The sequence below is a fragment of the Solanum lycopersicum genome, chromosome 8, assembly GCF_036512215.1.
Source record: "Solanum lycopersicum chromosome 8, SLM_r2.1".
Lineage (NCBI taxonomy): Eukaryota > Viridiplantae > Streptophyta > Magnoliopsida > Solanales > Solanaceae > Solanum > Solanum lycopersicum.
In genome coordinates, this window is record NC_090807.1 from 39,007,643 (window position 1) to 39,033,641 (window position 25,999).

The 25,999-nt window shown below is 37.0% G+C and overlaps 1 protein-coding gene across 1 annotated transcript in view; it reads left to right on the top strand.

Moving 5' to 3' along the window:
• Positions 1-1,111: 1,111 nt before the first annotated feature.
• LOC138337939 (uncharacterized) overlaps positions 1,112-25,999 on the top strand; it is a 49,059-nt gene continuing 24,171 nt past the window's right edge. The window contains exons 1-4 of the mRNA XM_069288384.1: positions 1,112-1,151; positions 1,745-2,135; positions 2,682-2,887; positions 4,393-4,709. Of these exons, the coding sequence (XP_069144485.1) occupies positions 1,112-1,151; positions 1,745-2,135; positions 2,682-2,887; positions 4,393-4,709 (954 nt within the window). The remainder of the gene's footprint in view (positions 1,152-1,744; positions 2,136-2,681; positions 2,888-4,392; positions 4,710-25,999) is intronic.

Consider the following 25,999-nt stretch of genomic DNA (forward strand, 5'->3'; position numbering starts at 1 on the left):
ATTAATGGAATGGAATTAGGGGATCGGGTGTCACAAACCGACACGTAGAATTAGGGGATCAGGTGTCACGAACGGACACGTAGATTTAGGGGATTGGGTGTCACAAACTGACACGTAGATTTAGGGGATCGGGTGTCACGAACTGACACATAGATTTAGGGGATCGGGTGTCACGAACCGACATGTAGAATTAGGGGATCGGGTGTCACGAACTGACACGTAGATTTAGTGGATCGGGTGTCACGAACTGACATGTAGATTTAGGGGATCGGGTGTCACGAACCGACACGTATATTTAGGGGATCGGGTGTCACGAACCGACACGTAGATTTAGGGGATCGGGTGTCACGAACCGACACGTAGATTTAGGGGATCGGGTTTCACGAACCAACACGTAGATTTAGGGGATCGGGTGTCACGAACCGACACGTAGAATTAGGGGATCGGGTGTCAGAAACCGACACGTAGAATTAGGGGATCGGAGTGTCACGTACCGATACAAGAGGAATAAAGATAATGAATCTTGAAAGATTTTAATATACTCAATCTAATGAATCTAATTCCTAAATGACTATGGTATTGAGGCTTGAGTCCTCATGTGTGAACTTGACGATAATTGTTAATGATATAGTATTTGTTGTTGCTACATGTTGAGCATCATAGTTGATTTTATGATATTACTTGATGCATATTGTTTTCTATTTTGAGTTGACCGATGATATCTACTCAGTACCTGTGTTTTGTACTGACCCCTACTTTTATGTTTTCTTCTGGTTATTTGTGGAGTGCAGCAAACGTGCCATCGTCTTCAACTCAACCGCAATTCTAGCCAGTCTTCGTCACATCGGATCTTCAGGGTGAGCTAACGCTTCTAGCTTGGACTGGACTTTCTTCCTCCTGTCTTGATGGCTTGAAGTTCCGCCATGGACTAGCTTTTACCTGTTTTAGCTTTTAAAATACTCTTAGTTTAGTCATTTGATCATAGATGTTCTTGTGGTGATGACTTCCAGATTTTGGGGAATAATAGATGTTGAATTTTAGAAGTTATTGAATTGGTTTTTAATTAAGAGTTTAAGTCTTCCGCATTATTTTCTGTTGATATAACATTGAAATGCTAGAGTTTATATTGGTTGGTTCGCTCACAGAGGAGGGTAAGTGTGGGTGCCAGTCGCGGCCCGGTTTTGGGTCGTGACAAACTTGGTATCAAAGCATTAGGTTCGTTGGTCTCATCACACAAGAACGAGTCTAGTAGAGTCTTAAGGATCGGTAGGGGGACGCCTTTACTTTTGTTTAAGAGGCTATAAGACTGACTGTAGGAAAATTCCATTCTTTCTTTCTTTCTTTCGTTCTATTACGTGGGTCCAATTGGTATCTAGGTGATACAAATTGGTATCTGACCATCTTTACTCTATTTTGCAGATGGTTAGAACTAGAGCAACGGCTGCGCCAACACCAACATCGACAAGAGAAGAAGCGTCTGAGCTAGCCACTGGGGCTGTAGCTCGAGGAAGAGTAGCGGCAAGAAGCCATGGTAGAGGTCGTGGGAGGATGCCCTCTAGAGAAAGAGGACGAGCACCTAGCCCATATGATACTAGGGCAGTTACTCCTCCACTGACTGAAGAAGTAGTAAGAGAGGGTGAGGACGGGGAAACTGAACAAGTACAGAATGAGAGATTGCCTCCCCAACCTACCCCAGAGATGATCAATCAGGTTCTTGCTTCTCTTAGCGGGTTATCTGATCAAGGCCAAGCGCCTCCAGTGTTTTCTACACCAGCACCTCAGGCTCCGGAGGTACAAGAGGCAACTACTGTGGCTCCCCGCATGGATGCCTCATTGGAAATAGGCACATTTCCTCGTTTGACTACAGGGCCTGTAATGACAAATGATCAGCATGAACTTTTCAGTAAGTTCTTGAAATTGAAACCTTCAGTCTTCAATGGTGCTGAATCTGAGGATGCTTATGATTTTCTGGTTGACTGTCATGAGCTACTACACAAGATGGGTATAGTAGAATGGTTTGGTGTTGAGTTTGTGACTTATCAGTTTAAAGGGAACGCTATAATGTGGTGGCAGTCACATGTTGAGTGTCAACCAACAGAGGCACCACCTATGACTTGGGAATCATTCTCTAGCTTGTTTATGGAGAAGTATATCCCCCGGACTTTGAGGGATAGGAAAAGAGATGAATTTTTGAGCCTAGAGCAAGGTAGGATGTCGGTTACTGTATATGAGGCTAAGTTTCGTGCATTATCCCGGTATGCCACCCAACTATGTTTCAGTCCACAAGAGCGAATTTGCCATTTTGTGAAGTGGTTGAGATCAGAGTTGCGGATTTCAGCCTTACAGGTAGCGGCTACAGCGAAATCTTTTCAAGAAGTGGTAGACTTCGTGATAGAGGTAGAGGGAGTGAAGCCAGATGACTTCACCATAGCAACTACATCAAAGAGGTTTCGAAAGGGAGGTGAGTTTAATGGTTCTTACTCTAGAGGACAGGGTTCAGGAGGTTACTTAGTCCGACCAATTCAGTCTTCACTACAGACTGTAGTTGCGGGTCCACCTCAGACCGGTCAACACTTCTCTGAGAGACCTATGCTTGATTCCAAGGAGTGTTATGGATGTGGGGAGACTGGACACATTAAGAGGTATTGTCTAAAACAGAGTTAAAGACCTCCAAATGTTAGAGGTAGAGGTGGTTATGGAAGAGGCCGTCATTCTAGAGGATGCGGTGATCGAGGTAATGGTGGTCACCAAAACGGCCGGGGTGATGGGCAAAGTAGAGCCGCTACATCACAACATGGTAGGGTCAACGGACAGGCAGGTGAGAGGGCCCATTGTTATGCTTTCCGTGGGCGGTCAGAAGCGGAGACATCAGATGCTGTCATCACAGGTAATCTTTCGGTTTGTGATTGCATGACTTTTGTATTGTTTGACCCTGGCTCTACATTTTCATATGTATCTTCCACATTTGCTAATGGTCTTGATTTACATTGTGAATTGCTTGACATACCTATTCGTGTGTCTTCTCCGGTGGGTGAGTCTGTAATAGTTGAAAGGATATATAGGTCTTGTTTGGTGAATTTCGTGGGGAACAATACTCATGTAGATTTGGTTATCTTAGAAATGGTTGATTTTAATGTAATTCTGGGTATGACTTGGCTTTCTCCAAATTTTGCGATCTTGGATTGTAATGCTAAAACTGTGACATTAGCCAAGCTTGGGACAGATCTGTTAGTGTGGGAGGGTGACTACACTTCCAATCCGGTTCCTATCATCTCTTTTCTTCGTGCTAAGAAAATGGTTAGTGAAGGTTATTTAGCGTTCTTGGCACATATCAGGGATTATACTACCCAAGTACCTACCATTGAGTCGGTTCCGATAGTTCGTGAGTTTTTAGATGTGTTTCCCGCAGACCTTCCTGGCATGCCACCGGATAGAGATATTGACTTTTGCATTGATCTTGAACTGGGTACTCGCCCCATTTCTATACCTCCTTATAGAATGGCTCCCGCGGAGTTAAGAGAGTTAAAAGCACAACTTCAAGTGTTGCTAAGCAAAGGCTTTATTAGACCAAGTGCATCTTCTTGGGGTGCTCCGATATTATTCGTGAAGAAAAAGAATGGGAGTTTTAGGATGTGCATAGACTACAGGCAGCTGAACAAGGTAACTATTAAGAACAAGTATCCCATTCCTCGCATTGATGACTTGTTCGATCAGTTACAAGGTGCTTGTGTCTTCTCTAAGATTGACTTGAGATCCAGTTATCATCAATTGAAGATACGGGCAACGAATGTGCCAAAGACTGCTTTTCGAACTAGGTATGGGCATTACGAATTTCTAGTAATGTCTTTTGGTCTTACGAATGCCCCTGCTGCTTTCATGAGCTTGATGAACGGGATTTTTAAGCCATATCTAGATCTCTTTGTGATCGTATTCATTGATGATATATTGGTATACTCAAAGATCAAGAAGGAACATGTAAAGCATTTGAGATGGTATTGGAAATGTTGAGGGAGAAAAAGCTTTATGCCAAATTCTCCAAGTGTGAGTTTTGTCTAGATGCAGTGTCCTTCTAGGAGCATGTGGTTTCTAAGGATAGGGTGATGGTGGATCCTTCTAAGATTGAGACAGTGAAGAATTGGGCAAGACCTACTAATGCGTCAGAAATAAGGATCTTTGTCGGTTTAGCCAGTTACTACCGTCGATTTGTCAAGGGATTCTCTTCCATTGCTTCCCAATTGACGAACTTGACTAAACAGAATGTTCAATTTGTATGGTCGGGCGAGTGTGAAGAAAGCTTTCAGAAGCTCAAGACTTTGTTGACTACCGCACCAATCCTTACCTTGCCAGTGGAAGGTAAGAATTTTATTGTTTATTGTGATGCATCCTATTCAGGGTTGGGTGCATTGCTAATGCAAGAGAAGAACGTAATTGCTTATGCTTCAAGGCAATTAAAGGTGCATGAACGTAACTATCCGACCCATGATTTGGAATTGGCTGCGGTAGTGTTTGCCTTAAAGCAATGGAGACACTATCTATATGGGGTTAAGTATGAAGTATACACAGATCATCGTAGCCTACAGTATGTCTTTACTAAAAAAGATTTGAATTTGAGACAGAGGAGATGGATGGAGCTACTGAAGGACTACGACATGACTATCTTATATCATCCAGGAAAGGCTAATGTTGTGGCGGACGCCTTAAGTAGAAAGGTAGGGAGCATGGGCAGTCTAGCTCACTTGCAAGTTTCTAGACGTCCATTGGCTAGAGAGGTTCAGACTCTGGCTAACTACTTGATGAGGTTAGAAGTGAATGAGAAGGGAGGATTGTTGGCTTGTGTGGAGGCAAGATCTTCTTTTCTAGACAAGATTAAGGGAAAACAGTTTGAGGATGAGAAACTAAGCAGAATCCAACATAAAGTATTGCGAGGAGAGGCTAAGGAAGCACAAATCGATGAGGAAGGTGTTTTGAGAATCAAGGGAAGGGTATGTGTACCCCGTGTTGATGATTTAATCCACACTATTCTTACAGAGGCTCGTAGTTCCGGATATTCTATACATCCTAGTGCAACCAAGATGTACCGTGACCTAAAGCAACACTTTTGGTGGAGTAGAATGAAGTGTGATATTGTTGATTTTATTGCCAAATGTCCAAACTGTCAGCAAGAAAAGTATGAACACCAGAGGCCCGGAGGAACACTTCAAAGAATGCCCATTCCTGAATGGAAGTGGGAAAGGATTGCAATGGATTTCGTGGTTGGTCTTCCAAAGACAATGGGTAAGTATGACTCTATTTGGGTGATTGTTGATAGGTTAACTAAGTCTTCTCATTTCATTCCGGTCAAAGCGACTTACAATGCAGAGAAGTTAGCCAAAATCTATGTCTCAGAAATTGTTTGGTTGCATGGAGTTCCACTCTCCATCATATCAGAAAGAGGTACGCAGTTTACTTCTATGTTTTGGAAAACATTGCATGCAGAATTGGGTACTAGGTTGGACTTAGTACTGCGTTCCATCCTCAGACCGATGGTCAGTCTGAGCGAACGATTCAAGTGTTGGAGGATATGCTTCGTGCATGTGTGATAGAATTTGGTGGTCATTGGGATAGCTTCTTACCCTTAGAAGAGTTCTCCTACAACAATAGCTATCACTCAAGCATTGATATGGCCCCATTTCAGGCACTATATGGGAGAAGATGTAGGTCTCCCATTGGATGGTTTGATGCATTTGAAGTTAGACCTTGGGGTACTGACCTTCTGAGGGAATCGTTAGATAAAGTGAAATCTATTCAAGAAAAGCTTCTAGCGGCGCAAAGTAGACAGAAGGAGTATGAAGATCGGAAGGTTAGAGACTTGGAGTTTATGGAGGGTGTACAAGTCTTACTGAAAGTCTTGCCCATGAAAGGGGTGATGCGGTTTGGAAAAAGGGGTAAACTAAGCCCAAGGTATATTGGTCCCTTCGAGGTTCTGAAGCGCATAGGGGAGGTGGCTTATGAGTTAGCCTTGCCTCCAGGGCTGTCCGGAGTGCATCCGGTGTTTCATGTCTGTATGTTGAAAAGATACCATGGGGATGGAAACTACATTATCCGTTGGGATTCAGAGTTTCTCGATGAAAATTTGTCTTATGAGGAGGAGCCTGTTGCCATTTCAGATAGAGAAATTCGCAAGTTTAGATCAAGGGAGATTGCATCCATCAAAGTTCAATGGAAGAATCGACCAGTCGAAGAAGCCTCATGGGAGAAAGAGGCTGACATACAAGAAAGATATCCACGCCTGTTTACAGATTCAGGTACTTCTTGTCACCCTTGTTTTTCTTCTTATGATCGTTCGAGGATGAACGATGGGTAAATTGGTATCTAATGTAACGACCTGTTTAGTCGTTTTGAGCAGCAGACTTTGATTCTAGAAAAACTGGCGAAAACAACGGACCCCACGATAGACCGTCATGGGCACGACGGACCGTCGAGGAGGTCTCGTTTCAAAACACTTAGAAATTTTGATAATTGGGTACTCAAATCGACTCTCTAATCTTCGTAACGGAATGGCAGGACGGACCGTCACAGGTGTGACGGACCGTCACAGACTCTTCACAGAATTGAGTCTCTGAACTCTGTGACAGAGCAGCAGGACGGACCGTCGTAGGCACAACGGCCCGTCACAGGCTGCGTAATCCCAGGCTGGGTCGGATTTCTGTAATTATTTTAAGGGGCGTTTTGGACTATTCCTACTTTAATTATAAAGTTAGTGGGTTAATTTTAATAAGTCTTATTACTTGGGGGTTAAAAGAGGTAACCTTAAGTTAATTAGTGGGTTATTATTGCCATCTTTTGTTCTTAATTATATGCTAATTAGGGTAAAAGAATGAGGGTTTGAATAAGAAAAGTAGAAAGAATAAAGAGAGAGAGAGAGGGTCAAACAAGGAAGAGAGAAAACGAAGAACAAAGCTTGGGGAAATTGCTTGCTTGATCACTAATCTTCAGTGGAGGTAGGTTATGGTTTTTATGCTATTCATAGTAAACTCTTAATAGCGAATGATACGTATTTGTAGTGTTGTAAACCCTGCTATATGCTTAATTGTATGCTTGCATGAATGTGATTATATGATTGTGACGAAATAAGCATGATGAAACTATTGAATCCCAAATCTTGATAAAAAAAACCTAATCTCTTGTTAATGATGATTCCTTGGTATAAAAGAAGGCTTAATGAACTAAAGTAATGAGATTGATGATGCCTTGGTATAAAAGAAGGCTTGAGGAATTAATGGATTTGAATTAGGGGATCGGGTGTCACGAACCTACACGTAGAATTAGGGGATCGGGTGTCACGAATCGACACGTAGATTTAGGGGATCGGGTGCCACGAACCAACACATAGATTTAGGGGATCGGGTGTCACGAATGGACACGTAGATTTAGGGGATCAGGTGTCACGAACCGACACGTAGATTTAGGGGTTGGGTTTCACAAACCGACACGTATATTTAGGGGATCGGGTGTCATGAACCGACACGTAGATTTAGGGGATCGGGTGTAAGGAACCGACACGTATATTTAGGGGATCGGGTGTCATGAACCGACACGTAGATTTAGGGGATCGGGTGTAAGGAACCGACACGTAGATTTAGGGGATCGGGTGTCACGAACCGAAACGTAGATTTAGGGGATCGGGTGTCACGAACCGACACGTAGAATTAGGGGATAGGGTGTCACGAACCGACACGTAGAATTAGGGGATCGGAGTGTCACGTACCGACACAAGAGGAATAAAGATAATGAATCTTGAAAGATGTTAATATACTCAATCTAATGAATCTAATTTCCAAATGAGTATGGTATTGAGGCTTGAGTCCTCATGTGTGAACTTGACGATAATTGTTAATGATATAGTACTTGTTGTTGCTACATGTTGAGTATCGTAGTTGATTTTATGATATTACTTGATGCATATTGTTTTCTATTTTGAGTTGGCTGATGATATCTACTCAGTACCCGTGTTTTGTACTGACCCCTACTTTTATGTTTTCTTATGGTTATTTGTGGAGTGTAGCAAACGTGCCGTCGTCTTCAACTCAACCGCAATTCTAGCCAGTCTTCGTCACATCGGATCTTCAGGGTGAGCTAACGCTTCTAGCTTGGACTGGACTTTCTTCCTCATGTCTTGATGCCTTGAAGTTCCGGCATGGACTAGCTTTTACCTGTTTTAGCTTTTAGAATACTCTTAGTTTAGTCATTTGATCATATATGTTCTTGTGGTGATGACTTCCAGATTTTGGGGAATAATAGACGTTGAATTTTAGAAGTTATTGAATTGGTTTTTAATTATGAGTTTAAGTCTTCCGCATTATTTTCTGTTGATATAACATTGAAATGCTAGAGTTTAGATTGGTTGGTTCGCTCATTGAGGAGGGTAAGTGTGGGTGCCAGTCGCGGCCCGGTTTTGGGTCGTGACAACCTAAGATGTAGTTTAAGACTCACGTCAATTTGTCTATGAATTGACCAAGAATGACCTAGTGTCATTACTTAACTCGAGCTCACCTCTTGATTATCCTATCCTAACACCTTTGCTATTGTTCATTTCATTATTTGAATTACTTGAGGCCGGCCTCATTATTTCTTTGGGAAATTTAACCTTAACAGACATAAATCATTTGAGCAACATGAAATCAAGTGTTTAACCCCACACCGAAAAGAGCTGAAATCATCGGTCAAAGTGAACCAAAACATGCTACCGTATATAAGGAATCGAACCCTGCTAGAACCCTGTATTGCAAGTATAGGTTAAAAGACTAGGAGATATAAGGAGACCCATATCCGTCTAGATGGAAAGTCTCATCTCATGACAATTACACGAACCTCTACCTTTCCGAAAGAAGTAATCTCAACTCATAGCTAGCCTATCGGTGCTTAGTATAAAGTTCAATTACATTCATCTCATACATCATAGAAGTTGGCTTCTAGCATTAGGCATCATAGCTCATTAGATGATTTCTTATCTCATCATTACGTATTAAGTGTGAATAGTCCTTACAGTTACATAAAGAGTGTGATTGAGACTTGCCTCTTAATTTTCAACACTCTCTAAGGTGAGTAGTTCTTGTGAACTTATATTTTGCGTAGGTACAACTTTTCTGACTTTCACTTGTCTCATATTGTGATGACACCCTGTTCTTTTTTAACATCTGTTCATTTCATCTTTACTAACCTTTCATTATTTTTTCATCGTATAACATAGATATGCTCTCTTGCAGTTCACATTGAGAAACATTGATTCTACACGTAGATACAACTTTTCTCACTTGTACTAGCCTATCCTCAAGTAGCCACACTTTCTTTGCTTGTTCATAGTTTAGCATAAATGTACTCTCTTAGTCATTTCATTTAGTGACATTGATTTTAGGCGTAGATGCATCTTGTCTCACTTGCACTATCCTATAGTCATGAAGTCAATCTTTTTTTTTAACATATTAACTATGAATTCATTCTTAACACTTTCTTTTGGAGTATGCCTGATATTTTACTTTACATCATTCTACACTCCCCTTACTTGAATTTTAATTTCGTCATATGCCAATGTAGTTTGTCTTTGTTGTAGGTTTCACCTCCTAGGTTCACATCATTTGATTACATACATCTTACGTTTACTTACTTTTAAACGTACGTTTGACTTATGGGTCGATACATAAAATCCATGAGGCTTTATTCATAATTCGTCTAAGTAACTCATACTTACCTAAGATTATGTGTACAAACTTATGCATCGTGTTGGAATATTAAGATCTTGATTTCGACTTATAGAGACAACATTCATTAAATATTTGTTCGCGTTCGACTTATGTGTCAATACTGATTTGGGAAACGGAACCAAATTTCGAATCCCTTAAGCAACACATAATATTATATTTAACTTGGTACTGGCATTTATCAGATTTGGGGGACCCTAGGTCAATCCTATCAATCCCATAATATGTTCTTTCTTTTCACTCCTCTCTTTCTCGTTTAAGGCAGAGAAGTTGTGGGATCAATCCCCCACAAACTCATTCTTTTTCTCTTAACTTTATCCAAGAGGTTGTGGTTTCATTCCCCAGTCACCTAATTTATTTTTCTCCTTTATTTTTCTCCTAACTCACTCATCTATTTGAGAGGCTATAGGTTCAATCCCCACTAACCACAATTATTTTTCGTCTTTATTTTTTCTCATAACTCTCTCATCTATTCAAGAGGTTGTGGGTTCAATAACCACTCTCCACATTTATTTTTCTCCTTTATTTTTCTCCTAACTTTCTCATCTATTCAAGAGGTTGTGTGTTCCATCCCCACTCACCACGTTTATTTTTCTCCTTTATTTTCTTCTAACTCTCTCATCTATTCAAGAGGTTATGAGTTCAATCCCCACTAACCACATACATTTTCTTTCGTTTTTCTTATGAAATTTTTATATAATTAGCGTTTAGTGAGGTCTTAGGTTCAATTCTAAATGACTTCACAATTTTTAAAAAATTTTAAAACATAGATCACTTTTCAAATTTTTGGGCGAGACCAACATTTCCAGCAAGCTGGAAATTCGGTGTCTTTCGATCCATCTTTCTCTCAAGTTTTAATGTTGATTCTTGTAGTAGTTCGGGTCAAATACAAAAATACAACATTTATAACACGCAAATTTCAGGCAGCAACGTAGTTAATTTACAGCACACCCATGCTAAAATAATTAAGGTAAAACACTTTTCCGGAATAAATTCATTCCCAACATAATTTACAAATACACCGTCAATACATAATCACAACCAGACCTAAAATCATCTACCAGAAGACATACAAACACATGACTTGAATTTTTGAAAAGATCTAATGGCAGGAGCATGCAACGAGGACAACCTTACTTTATCAATTGCAATTAAACTGAACCTTAAGGGTCTCTAGGGAAAGTGGACAAGAGAAAACAAAACCCATTCCTTAATGTCGTTCAACACTTATTTCAATGATGCCAATTGCCTTGAAACCACTACCTCACCACCAAAATCCAAAACCAAATCCGTCGAGAAGAATGTTGTTGATTTTCGTTTTTATCTTAGATTTTCATTTGAGTTTTTGTGTGTAAGTTATTCAAGAGGGAAGAAATAATATTTTCAGTACTTTTGCTGATGAAAAATCTGAGAATCAGAGTGACAGACGTGAGAATGAGAGGATTATGATTAGGAGAATTAGATGGACTCTTAGTCAAATTAGGACTCCTCATTATTAATATTATCAATATTATTTTTAGAAAATCTGATTTTCCTTTAATTAAATAAGAAAATTAAATATTAATTACTAAATACAATAAATAAATTAAATCATTGATTCAACCAAGGATCGAACCCAGGTGGAGCAAGATTTTGCTTAAAGGGTCTATTTCGGCCACCTCTACCCAAATTTCCTCTTAACCATATTAATTAATTAATTAATCAATCAATTAATTAATAATATTAAAAGCAATACTAACCTTATCTTAGAAAAGACCATTTTACCCCTAAACTCTCCAAACTTAAGATTACCCCCTTTTGAGTCCTATTAAGACTCATCTCGGTAAATCTTCATATTCGGGTGCCTTACATGGTTTTACCCGACCTTTCCTAGCTCAATTAACTAACCAAGTTAGTTGGCTTGGCTGTTGAAGAGGTTCACAGGTTTGGTTCAACGCATCAATCTGTGTGAACCCGGTCTAGTCTAGGCATTTTAGATACGTTATCATAGTCATATTTAGGGTTGTTACATTATCCCCCACCCCCTTATGAACATTCGTCCTTTAATGAAACTACCCATTCAGAGGTTGATTTTTGAAAATATCTTAACATACTTGAGACTTTACTCTTTGTGAATTTTTGTTTCTTACTTACTCTGGATAAATGCATCATATTTGAGATTGAGGAACTTCCTTCTCAATCCCACTTAACTTGATGCACCTCACAACTCATGCAACACAAAAAATAATGTCCACGCTATACAAAAACAGCAACGTCATATGCAAACATGAATTTATTTTAACTCACATACTGTAATTATTACACATACGATTTTGGACATACAACACCAAGTCGACTATTGCACTAAAACTTAGAGTTTCTTAAATAAAACTAGCCTTAGTAGGAGTATATCTAACCCCTTAGATAATATCTTGTTGTACTTAAGATTTGAAATTATATGGCTTGGTTAGATTGATCCATGCCCTGTTCATTTATATACTATCTCATTTGGAAACTGAAACCTCACTAGCCGGGTTTTGTAGTCTATGGTAGAATAACACTTATGGAGGAAATCCATACCTAAGTTATTGAATACTTTTTATTGGTGAATATTTGATCCACATATTAGTAGGTTGGTGTACATCCTTGAAACCTACTAGCAGCTTCACATTAATAGGCTAAGGAACTCCTTCATAAAGTAGTCTCAACAAAGCATACAACATAAATAAACACATAAGTCAAATAAGTAAGTAAGTAACATGATGACATCAACATATTAAGTTCATACTAGTGCATAAAACCATATACTTGAAAAACTAATTTAGGCTACGCACCCGAGATATCACTACAAGTGTCTTCCCCTAAACCCCGTAGACTTGAGTGCGAAGAATCGTTGTCTCATTGGAGCCTCTTCACTTGGACCATTCGGTTGAACTTTTTCCTTCTCTTTTTCTCGACCTCTCCTATACAGAAAATCCATCATCATGTGACCTGGTTCGCTACAACTGTAACAAGCGTTAGAGACCCTCCTACTCTCCTCCATGAAGTTTGCCACACTTTTTACAAGGTGGCCTCTCCTGAGTTGTATCTACCTCTAAACTCTGGACTCGGAATCCCTATCATAGAAACCCTTGAATGAAGTTGACTCCCCTTGGTGGGAGAGTACCTTTATAAACCTGGGTTATCTCTTATTTTAGTTCTACTCTTCCTTGAAAAATTCTCCTCAGCTTGCCTTGACCTTTTCTCTGCCCTAGTGTGCTTCCTTTTCCTTCTTTCCTCCACTTGTTGGACATGGACCATAAGCCTGGAAAGATACATGGTATAATGCAACATAGATGCCCACTACTTCTCCTTGAGATCCTTAACAATCTTAGTTCAGTGTAAACTGGAGGATTCATCCTTGTTAAGGACATTAACCTGTTAGCCATGGTGCTTGAAGGTGGGTTCTCCCTGGGAACACCTTGTTGCTTTGCGTGGGCTGTCATAGCTTGAGCTTGTAAAGTGATGTCTTAGGCCATCTCTACCAAGGCAGTCCTCACTTCTCTTTCTATCAACCCCGTTGGGTTAACAAACATCTCCATTTTAGCAGCTTGAGCCTGGGGAGAATTTAATTTACCCCAACAGCTTCTCCTCCAATCTCTCCGCCTGTGTTTCTCCTCGTATTAATCTTTCTGAATCTCAAGAGTTGATGTTAGATACACTCGTAACACCAAGAAATTAGACATTAGAGAAGGCACGATAAGATCAGAAGAAGAGAATTTTCTTACGTATCCGGAAATCTTTAAATCAGGATAGTGGTGCACTTCACTACCATTAATTATAAACTACTCGATGAGGTTGATGTGAACTTATTATCCTCAGAATTGACCCTAACGATCTGATACCAAATTTGTCACGACCGGAGTCTACACCCTAGCCAAAATCGGCATCGTTGACCTCTCAAAGGTCGCAGACAAGCCTACATATATCATAGTTACATCATCTAGGTTAATTTTAGCGGAAAATTTTAAACTTTTTGTTAACTTAGACTTCATAGTAAGAAACATTGAACTCGTATAAGTCTTTTGACATAAACTCATAAGCGTTTAACAACAACCATCTAATATCAAGATAATCAAATTAAAGACATATTCATATCTCTATATAAAAATATAGAGTTGCAAAAATGGCACCAATACAATATCTGAAAATAACTTGGAAGGAAACACTAGTGGAACTTACTCCACTGGCTCATTCCTACATCTACGCTAGAATATAAAAGATAGGCATTCTCGAAAGGGCCTACCAAAAAAAGATTAAAGCTCCACGTCTGGATAAATTAAATGTCGATTTGTAAGTTCTAGCATCTAGCTGCACGTGCACATAAAAGTAGAGAGTTGTATGGAATTAGTACACATTTTTACTAACACCAAGGACATGCATGAGTAAGAAGAGATCTCTCATAAGGATATGTATTATGGAAAGTCAAGTCACTGGACTCACCAAAATTTGATTACTAAAGTCATGCTATGGAGTAACATCCATCATCACATGTAATATAATGCACACAACACATAACATATTGCTTATTATCACATAACATACATCATATCATTCGTCTATATTTCATGAGACCATAGGATCATGGACTTGACATTAGGATTTCAACAAATGAGGGCTCAACATATGGGACTTCAACTAGGAATCTTTCTTTAGCAAACATAGAATCTTCTTCATTCATGCATACATACTTCATTTTCATTCGTTTGTAAGCTAGTCTAACCACCATACATACCTAGGATGTAGTTTGAACTTTCATCGGGTTCGCTGTGCAATGACAAAAAATTACCTAGTGTCATTACTTAATTCTAGCTCACCTCTTGATTATCCTATCCTAACACTTTTGGTATCATTCAAGTTCATTATGTGCATTATTTGTGGCTGACCTCATTCTTTCTTTGGTAACATTAACCTTAACCGACATAGATTATGTGAGCATCATGATATCCCGTGTTTAACCACACACTGAAAAGATATGGATTAACTGGCCAAAGTAAATTAAAATATGCTATCGTACATAGGGAGTCCTACGTTTCTAGAACCCTCTATTGAAAGTATAGGTTCAATGACTACGAGATATAAGGAGACCCATACCCAGCTGGACGGAATGTCTCATCTCATGAGAATTACACGAACGTCTGCCTTCTCGAAAGAAGGAATCGCAACTCATAGCTAGCCTATCGGTGCTTAGTATAATGTTCCATTACATTCATCTCATATATCATAGAAGCTGGCTTCTAACATGTGACATCATATCTCATTAGATGATTTCTCATCTCATCATTACGTATTTTGTGTGAATTGTCCTTACACTTACATGTAGAGTATGATTGAGACTTGCCTCTTAATTTTCAACACTCTTTTAGGTGAGTACTTTTCGTGTCCTTATATTTGGCGCAGGTACATCTTGTATCACTTGCACTAGTATGATATTGTGAGGACACCCTGTTCTTTTTTAACATCTTTTAATTTCATCTTTACTCACCGCTCATTATTTTTTCATCGTATAACATATATATGCTCTCTTGGAGTTCTCATTGAGGGACAATTATTCTAGTCGTAGATACAACTTGTCTCACTTGTACTAGCCTATCCCTATGTATCCACACTTTCGTTGCTTGTTCATCTTTTAGAATAAATGTACTCACTTAGTAATTTTATTTAGTGACATTTATTTTAGGCGTAGATGTAGCTTGTCTCACTTTCACTATCCTATAGTCATGCAGTCATTCTTTTCTTTATATATTAGCTATTAATTCATTATTAACACTTCCTTTTGGAGTATGCTTGAGATTTGACTTTAGGTCATTCTACATTCCCTTTACATGAATGTTCATTTGGTCATATGACAATGCACTTCGCCTTGTTTGTATGTTTCACACTTTTACTCAAACCTCCTAGGTTCACATCATTTCATTACATAAATCTTAACTTTGTTTACTTTTAAACGTATGTTGGACTTATGGATCTATACGTTAAAGCCATGAGGATTCATTCATAATTCGTCTAAGTGACTTATACTTACCAAAGATTATATGGTACAAGACTTATGCATATTGCTGGTATGCCAAGATATCGATCTCAACTCTTATAGACAACATCCAGTAAATATTTGTTTACGTACGACTTATGTGTCAAAACCCAATTGGGCAAGGGAACCCGATTTCGAATCCCTTGAGTAACACTTAATATTATATTAAACATGGTACTTGCATTTTTTCAGTTTTGGGGGAACCTAGGTCGATCCCGATAGCCCCCGTAATATTTTCTTTCGTTTCCCTCGTATCTTTCTATTTTAAGGAAAAGAGATTGTGGGATCAATTCCCCCACAAACTCATTCTTTTTCTCTGAATTTTTCTCTCAACTTTATCTAAGAGGTTGTGGGTTCAATCCCCACTCACCTCCTTTATTTTTTCCTTTATTTTAAGCCTAACTCTCTCATCTATTCAACAGGTTGTGGGTTCAACCCGCACTCACCACATTTATTTTTCTTCTTTATTTTTTCTCCTAACTCTGTCATCTATTCAAGAAGTTGTGGGTTCAATCCCCACTCACCACATTTTTTTATACTTTATTAACTCTCTTATCTATTCAAGAGGTTGTGGGTTCAATCCCCACTACGCAGATTTATTTTCTCCTTTATTTTCTCCTAACTCTCTCATCTATTCAGGAGGTAGTGGGTTCGATCCCCACTCACCACACTTATTTTTCTCCTAACTCTCTCATCTATTTAAAAGGTTGTGGGTTCCAACCCCACTCACCACATTTATTTTTTTTCGTTATTCTCATTTTTTTTATGTAATATGCATTTGGTAAGGTCTTCGGTTCAATCCCAATGATATCACAATTTTTTAAAAAAATTTAAATTATAGCTCACTATTCATATTTTTGACTGAGACCAACATTTCTAGCAAACTGGAAACTTGGTCTCTTTCAATCCATCTTTCTCTCAAGTTTCAATGAAGATTCTTGGAGTAATTCGATTGAAATCACTTTTAACATTTACATATACAAAAACATAACATTTATAACGCACAATTTTCAGGCAACAACATTGTTAATTTACAACACACCCATGATCAAACAATTAATTTAAAATACTTTTCCGGAATACATCTTTCATTCCTTTCATAAATTAAAAATATATGGTCAATACATAATTAAAAACAAACCTAAAAATATGTACCAGAAGAAATACCAACGCATGCTTTGAATTATATAAAAGATCTAATGACATGAGCATACAACATAGACAACTTTAGTTTTTCAATTATGATTAAACTGAACCTTAAGGGTATCTTGGTAAAGGGACCAAGAGAGAAGAAAAACCATACCTTAATGCCTTTCAACACTTTTTTCAATGCTTCCAATTCCCACAACACCACTGCCTCACCACCAAAATCCAAAATCCAATACATAATAATAATAATAATAATAATAATAATAATAATAATAAAAATATTGTTTTCCTATAAATAAATCAGAAATTAAATATTAATTAATTTAAATAATTAACTAAATACAATAAATCAATCAATTCATTGCTTCCACCAAGATTCGAACCTGAGTGGAGCAAGATTTTTCTTAAAGGGTCAATTTTTGCCACCTCTACCCAAATCACCCCTTAACCATATGAACTAATTAATTAATAAGGGTAATTACAATAGAAGACTTAGCCGGGAAAAGACCATTACAGCTAGACCCTCCAAACTTAAGATTACTCCTTTTTAAGTCCTGTTAACTCATCTGGGTAAATCTTAATAATCGGGTGCCCTACATGGTTGGACCCAACCTTTCCTAGATAAAATAACTCGTCAAATTAATTGGCATGGCTGTTGCAAGGTTCAGAGGTCTTGTTCTACGCGCATTAATCCGTGTGAACCAAGTCTAATCTAGGCATTCTAGATACGTTAGAAATTACATAGCATAGTCATTTATAGGGTTGTTACATTCATGACTTAGTCTAGAGCCTCACATGATGAACTAAGAATTGTAACACTGTTTCTACACCTAAAATAATTTAATGAATTCAATTAGGAAGTGTTAAAGTCAAAATGTTAAGAAATTACCATGACATTTGGAGAATTGTAAAATGTGTTCTGCTATGCCTTGGCATTTTTTATAGGGTTTTAAGAGTCGGGATTTATTGAAAATAGGTAATTAGGTGTTAAATATGTACTAGAGTGTGTTTAGGGTCAAAAAGTCTGAGTAAGAATCCCTAAGCCATCCTAAGGTTTCTTGGGGAGGACCCTTCAATTGGACCCAAAACTATAAAAAAAAATTGACAGTAGCTAAAGGACGAGTCAATCGACGAACAATCGATAGGTCAAAGGCTAGTGGATAGTGAAGAATTAGAAATTTTTGAAAAGGTTCTAAAATCACCCTCTCTGACCAAAACCACGGACAAGCATGACGGGCAGTGGTCCAGTCGACGGGGCATAGGTCGAGGTCTCGTGGCTTGGGGGTCGAGTTTCAGTGTTAAGTTTTAGTTTAGTGAGATAATGAGTTGGTCATTAAATCAATTAGTTAATGGTGAAGTATGGTTTATTAAGTTATTTGGGGGAACATATAAGGACTAACATCATTAAAGAAACCTAACACCTCATATTTCCTAAACCCAATTCTCTCCAACATCCGTCGACTTTTTCTCTCTATTCCAAGACCCCATTGAATACAAGACTTTAAGGATTACTAGGTCTTGAAGAATTAATGTTTTACCATCAAATACTTTGGAATCCTAAGGTATGTAATCTATTCATTTTTGCTATATCTTTCCCCAATAAGCTCGTGAAAATTGGTTTCCAATATTGTCTTAAAGTTGGGTTTTCTTCAAATTTCGTTATTGATCTTTCAAATTGATTTGATGTTGGTTTATTTTGATTTTTATAATAAATAATGATTTTTCTAATTATTAATTGTTGTATTTCTTAGTCTTTGACCTAGTTCTATGGAAGAAATCATAATTTAACCTTTTCCTCGTATCCCAAGGTTATTCATTAAGGTTGAATTGATTGGTGATGATATAATTGACTTTGTTTTTGTATAAATTACTATTATATGATTTTATTAAGTGGATATATTAATGAATATTGTTTTATTGATGGGAAGACTCTGAAGGAGGCTTATGAAAACAAATTAGTAAGACTTTATGATCTTGAGTTTTTTACTTCAATGATGATGGCTTATACTTGTTAATTAATGATATTAAATTGAAGTATTATATGTGATTATTTTAAGAAGATTATTATATTATGAATGTGATTAAATAAATTGACTATGTGAATTGGGAGATTATGTTAAGGGTATAATGGTACAAGGTTGAATATGAATCACTTTTGTGCCTCACTATGATATGACTATGATATGTTGATCTCTTAAATGAAGGGTTGTTATGAAATGAAATTCTCATGCAATACAAAATGAAACAATGACATTATATACAAGGGGTTAGTCTTCTACATAAGAAACTAAGATATGATGCTTATGAAAGGCTTAAAACACATTTCATAAAGAGCCTTTAGCTTAGAGCAGAGTGAACTTTAGAATGAAAGGTTTTCATTCCCCAATAAAAGGGAGATTCACAAAGTGTTCACATGAGATGAGTACTCCAATACTAATGGGCATGTACAAGGTGTAAGACATATCTTCTAGCTCCTTAAGTATGTTGCATTCATAGGAATACTAGCTAGTGGATGCACCTAGAATTCTATGTTCATATTATGGTTCTACCTTGTCAAGTAGACCACTTTCTTTTGGTGTAGAAGTTCATGACACTGGATACCATGTTTATCTCACATGTTCTATTGTCGATCAACGTGATTGTTCCCAAAAGTAAAAATGAATGTAATAAAGTGAACCCTAACTAGGGTGATTTAGGAGGTTCTATTTAGTGTATGTAGGGGTATGAGACTTTACTTATACATTATGTTGGCCTTGATGGAAGTACTAGGAAGTTGTTGTTATGTACTTATGATATAAATGAAAAGTATATGATGACTTTACATGTGTATGATCTGATAAGATGTTAGTTTCATTGATGAATATGCTATAGGTCTAAGTTTATGTACATTATTATAAGTATGGATAATATGAAAATTTCATGTAAATATTTCTTATGATCCTTTGCTTAATTTACTTGATTATGTGGGGTTATGGGGCTTGGCATTAACATTACACTTGTAAGTTTGGGAAGGGTTTGTCATTAAGGGTATTATATGTTATGATGTTATAAACTCTTGTACATGAATTGTTGTTGTGAAATTATGTTTGAGTTGTTATGCTTATATTATTTTAATGTGAGGCTATTCATGTTGATATGACCTTATTTTGATAACATATATATATGTTGACTTGACTATATGATCTTTTTGGTCTTGTGTTGAATGTGGACTTGTATTATGTGATGTTGTGACTATTGTATTGTATATGTTCTCCATTGTGCATAATGGATTTTCAAAGTGACATAGCATGGTTTTCAACTAAATGTCCTTTTAAGCATGATTTCAATAGTTTTACTTGCATTTGTTTCCACAGTAAGTACCTGTGGTTGTGTTAACCCATATTCTTTACCTTCTCCCAAACAATATAGGTTCGGACCATTGAATTGTAGTATGCCACTTTTCAAGATGACTTTGAACTACTTCCCCATGTTATTGGTAGGTCCTTAGTGTTCGGGGATGTTAAAATTTCACTTTTCTAGATGTGAAGTTGTTATGTCTAAAGATACTATTTCATTCCTTTTTTTTTTGAGACTATTGTTGCAAGCCTATATCTAGCTCTTTGTATTGTAGTATGGTCTATGCCAAATGTCGTAATACTCTTTAAATGGTTTAACTTGAGACAATAACAAATTTTGTAATACTCTTTAGATGGTTTAATGTGAGACAATAATAAATTTGTTAACTCTTTAGATGGTTTAATATGATACAATGTTATAAGACTATTTCTTTTGTATTGGTTATTTTGTTAAAAGACAAGCCTATGTAAGCTTCAATAAGCATAGAGTCAATGTAAACTCCATATATCATATGTAAGATCTCTATGTATACCTCACTATGTAAAAGATTTAAATTTTCCGCATTTTTGACCTATGATATGTTATGATGAATGCTAAGGGCTTGTCCAAGTCCTCTCCAAGCACAATGACGTAGGTTATGTTTGGGGTTGCTCCCCGATCGTGAAACCAGTCATATAGATGTGGATATTTATGCTTAGATCAAGGTGCGTGACGCTCGACTATATTGAGCAGCTATATGCAAATGTTGACCATGTTCTTTTTGAATAAATAATATGATGTCATGGACAAAGAATTAGGTGAAAATAGTTCTTAGGATGTCTGGACAACTTTGCAACTACAAAATTCATCGTTAACCCCGTTTACAATAGCATTTAATTGAGAATGAATGCAGTATTGACAGTATGGGAGAGTTTGATTTACCCAGGTCTAGCAAAAAGTATCTTATAGTTTTTAAACTTGGTTAATTCAAGAAAAAATAGGTCTATACTTTAAGAAAAATTGAGAACTAAAAGGAATTCGAAGCAAAAGTTTTGTATAAGTTAAATTACTATAATAATATGTGAAAATCTATGTGGTTTCTCATGGAAAAATGTGTGAACTTATTATAGTATCCATCTAAAATGACAACTATTGTTTATTATCCATAATATTAGAATACTGATTGAATATAATATAGAAATATTTATTTTTTGTTTAAGAGGGATTTCATGTATACAATTGTTGACTGTCTTCTGTAAAAACTAGTTGTATCACATGATGCTTCGCTAGCATATTGTTTAACATGTTAATATCACAAGTTAAAATAAAGAGTGACTTACTCAATGTATTATTTGGAACAATTTAATCAAACAAATAATAAGGAAAAAGTGGGAATAAATCTTAAAACATATCGGGGTAATAAGTACGATCCAAAATCAATAAGATGTGACGTAATTTGGGTAGATTATTTCTGCGTAAATTGCAGGCAATTTACCTAGTTTATTCATAATTATAAACAAACATGAAAAGTTTTTTAATTGGATGTTTGGATAGAATGAGATTTGTCATAAACTCTTATCCTTTAATTTGTTTATCCTAGAAAGGTAAATTAGGCAAGGTTATGGATGACTTTATAAACTCTTATCCTTATGTTTATCTAATCTTAAAAAGTAACTCGGATAAGGATATGGATGATTTGACAAATTAATTAGTTAAGGATATGATGGTTTCATAAACATCAATTAAAATATATATCTAATCTAAAAGGGTGAATGAAATAAGGATATGAATTATTTTAAAAAGTTTTATCCATTAATTTTTAGTCACATCCAAATCCCCTACGACTCATTACCGTACCACAACTCGCCAGTAGGTAAGCCAACATGTGCCGAAAACATGAGTGATAAATATGATGGGAGTACTATCATTGAAATAATACTAACAATTATAAAAGACAAAAAGGAAAGAAAAACAAAATCTATCTATGATAAATACGGACACCAAGTTTTCACCCACATCTCAAAAATTCACAAGATACAAAAGATGAAGAAATGATCACCGCTTGTATCTAGTACTAGGAGTTGCATCACAATAAATATGGAGAGTGCAACATAAGTACCAAAGCAAAGTAGTCAGTAGGAATTGTAGGCCGACTAAGTAAGAAAGGTAAACACAATAAGAAAACATAGAATCTGTGTAAACAAAGCGATGCTTGGGAAATAAAGTAGGAAGACAAATATAATAAAGTAAATCTAAGTACATTTAAACTAAACCTAACTAGACCCCATAAGCCTAGAAAGTACACTCTTTCACATGTTTAACTAGAACCCAAATGGACCACCATAAGCCTGACAAGTACACATATTAACAAAAACTAAAAAATTAAGATACTCAAATCCAAGTACCATAGAAGTAAACTTTGCCACAAAACCATATTTATAATATTTGGGCGTCGAACCCAAAGCATCACTCACTAGGTGGAAATAATGGCCTTCAACGGTAAAACGTTAGTTCCACGACATGAGTCTAGGCCACGTATGTGACACAGATACTCCTCCAAAATTGTCTAATACTAGCCTCAATGAATTCATAATATTTTATAGATGGAAAATAGTGTGCAACTAAAAACTCATTTAGATCCAAAATTTAAAAATACTTCATTAAAATCTTTAAAAAGACATACTGGAACCTAAATTTGAATCAGGAAGAAATGAGTTGCCGGAACGTAAACCTGTAGTAAAATAAGAGAAATGTGGATTAGCACACTAAAATGTAGTAAGTAAAATTACAATGCAAAAATATTCTTTGAAAGAGACATTTGTGTTAGAAACGATGCATTAGACCACATTTTGAAATATCATGAAGAACAAATTAAGAGACATACAATGCATGTATAATCATCATATGATCATAACATAACATTTAGACAATATTCCATGTAAACATTACCTTCACCTCAAGTAACTCATGCAATACTTTGTGAAATACATGGATAGTATGCCATACAACAATCAATACCAAGGAACCACATTAAGGTCACCAAAAGAGAAATTAATAACCCTTTTCACCATTATACCAAATATAAACATAGGAGACATAACTATATCCCAACCATCACAATGGAAAATTAACCATATAGCATGCATACAACATTAAGCACTTGAGAGTCAACATCCTTTAATTACATCATCTAGTGGACTTTCATACATTTGTAATTTAGACTTAGAGACCTCACTATGATCATCTTAAAGCATTCTCATACGGTGCATGGATAACATCAAATACTACCACCAACACATTTTATAACTTCTCGAAGTAACCATTATACACATCTCATATGATGGGAATAAGTTCTTATCTAAAATAGACCATGAAAACTAAATTATCATATCTTCTTTAACATAACACCACATCATAAAGATGTGGTCTAATTTGAAAGGTAAGGCCATAAAATTTATTTTATGTTGATCACAAAGCTAGACCTATGAGGGCACATAATTATGAAATAAGCAAGACTTTCATTGAAATACGACCTAATGCAGGGAGAATTTCCATCCTACCTTATCCTTTCTGTGCTTATCCTACATTCCCATAGAGTAGTTTCATTAGCTCACATTATTGCACTTGAGTGGGACCCCAACATTAGGCCTACCAAACCAAGGCACATATCAATTATAGCTCACTCTTTTTCCAAGAAAAGACCACCACCATTAGGTCTACCATTTCAAGGTTCGTGATTTCACACAAGAAAGGGACACCACCATTATGTATACCATTTAAAGGTTAAACGTCAAATTGGGTCCTACACTGTAACGACCTATTTAGTCGTTTTGAGCAGCAGACTTTGATTCTGAAAAAACTGGCAAAGACAATAGACCCCACGACGGACCGTCGTAGGCACGATGGACCGTCGAGGGTATCTCGTTCCAAAATACTTAGTATTTTGAAAATTGGGTACTGAAATCGACTCTCTGAACTTCGTAACGGAATGGCAGGACGGACCATCACAGGTGTGACGGACCGTCACAAGACTCTTCAGAGAAATTGAGTCTCTGAACTCTGTGACGGAGCAGCAGGACAGACCGTCGCAGGCGCGACGGGCCGTCACAGGCTGCGTAATCCCAGGCTGGGTCGAATTTCTGTAATTATTTTAAGGGGCATTTTGGACTATTCCTGCTTTAATTATAAAGTTAGTGGGTTAATTTTAGTAAGTCTAATTACTTGGGGTTAAAAGAGGTAACCTTAAGTTAATTAGTGGGTTGTTATTGCCATCTTTTATTCTTAATTATATACTAATTAGGGTAAATGAAAGAGGGTTTGAATAAGAAAAGTAGAAAGAATAAAGAGAGAGAGAGGATCGAACGAGAAAGAGAGAAAACGAAGAACAAAGCTTGGGGAAATTACTTGCTTGATCACTAATTTTTGGTGGAGGTAGGTTATGGTTTTATGTTATTCGTAGTAAACTCTTAATAGTGAATAATATGTATTGGGTAGTATTGTAAACCCTTCTATGTGCTTAATTATATGCATGCATGAATGTGATTATATGATTGTGATGAAATAAGCATGATGAAGCTATTGAATCCCAAATCTTGATAAAAGCCCAATCTCTTGTTGATGATGATGCCTTGGTATAAAAGAAGGATTGATGAACTAAAGTAATGAGATTGATGATGCCTTGGTATAAAAGAAGGCTTGATGAACTAATAATGAGATTGATGATGCCTTGGTATAAGTGAAGTCTTGATGAATTGATAGAATGAGATTACGGGATCGGGTGTCACAAACCGACATGTAGATTTAGGGGATCGGTGTCATGAATTGACACGTAGATTTAGGGGATCGGGTGTCACGAACCGACACGTAGATTTAGGTGATCGGGTGTCATGAACCGACACGTAGATTTAGGGGATCGGAGTGTCACGTTCCGACACATAGTAGTAAGGGAGCGGAGTGTCACGTACCGACACAAGAGGAATAAAGATAACAAATCTTGAAAGAAGTTAATATACTCAATCTAATGAATCTAATTCCCAAATGAGTATGATACTGAGGCTTGAGTCCTAATGTGTGAACTTGACGGTAATTGTTAATGATATAGTACTTGTTAATGCTACATGTTGAGTATCATAGTTGATTTTATGATATTACTTGGTATATACTGTTTTCTATTTTGAGTTGGCCGATGATATCTACTCAGTACCCGTGTTTTGTACAGACCCCTAATTTTATGTTTTCTTCTTGTTATTTGTCGAGTGCAGCAAACGTGCCATCGTCTTCAACTCAACCGCAATTCTAGCCAATCTTCATCACATCGGATCATCAGGGTGACCTAACGCTTCTAGCTTGGACTGGACTTTCTTCCCCCGTCTTGATGCCTTGAAGTTCCGGCATGGACTAGCTTTTACTTGTTTTATCTTTTAGAATACTCATAGTTTAGTCATTTGATCATAGATGTTCTTGTGGTGATGACTTCCAGATTTTGGGGAATAATAGATGTTGAATTTTAGAAGTTATTTAATTGGTTTTTAATTATGAGTTTAAGTCTTCCGCATTATTTTCTGTTGGTATTACATTGAAATGCTAGAGTTTAGATTTGTTGGTTCGCTCACATAGGAGGGTAAATGTGGGTGCCAATTGTGGCCCGGTTTTGGGTCGTGACAAACTTGGTATCAGAGCATTAGGTTCGTTGGTCTCATCATACAAGAATGGGTCTTTTAGAGTCTTAAGGAACGGTAGGGGGATGCCC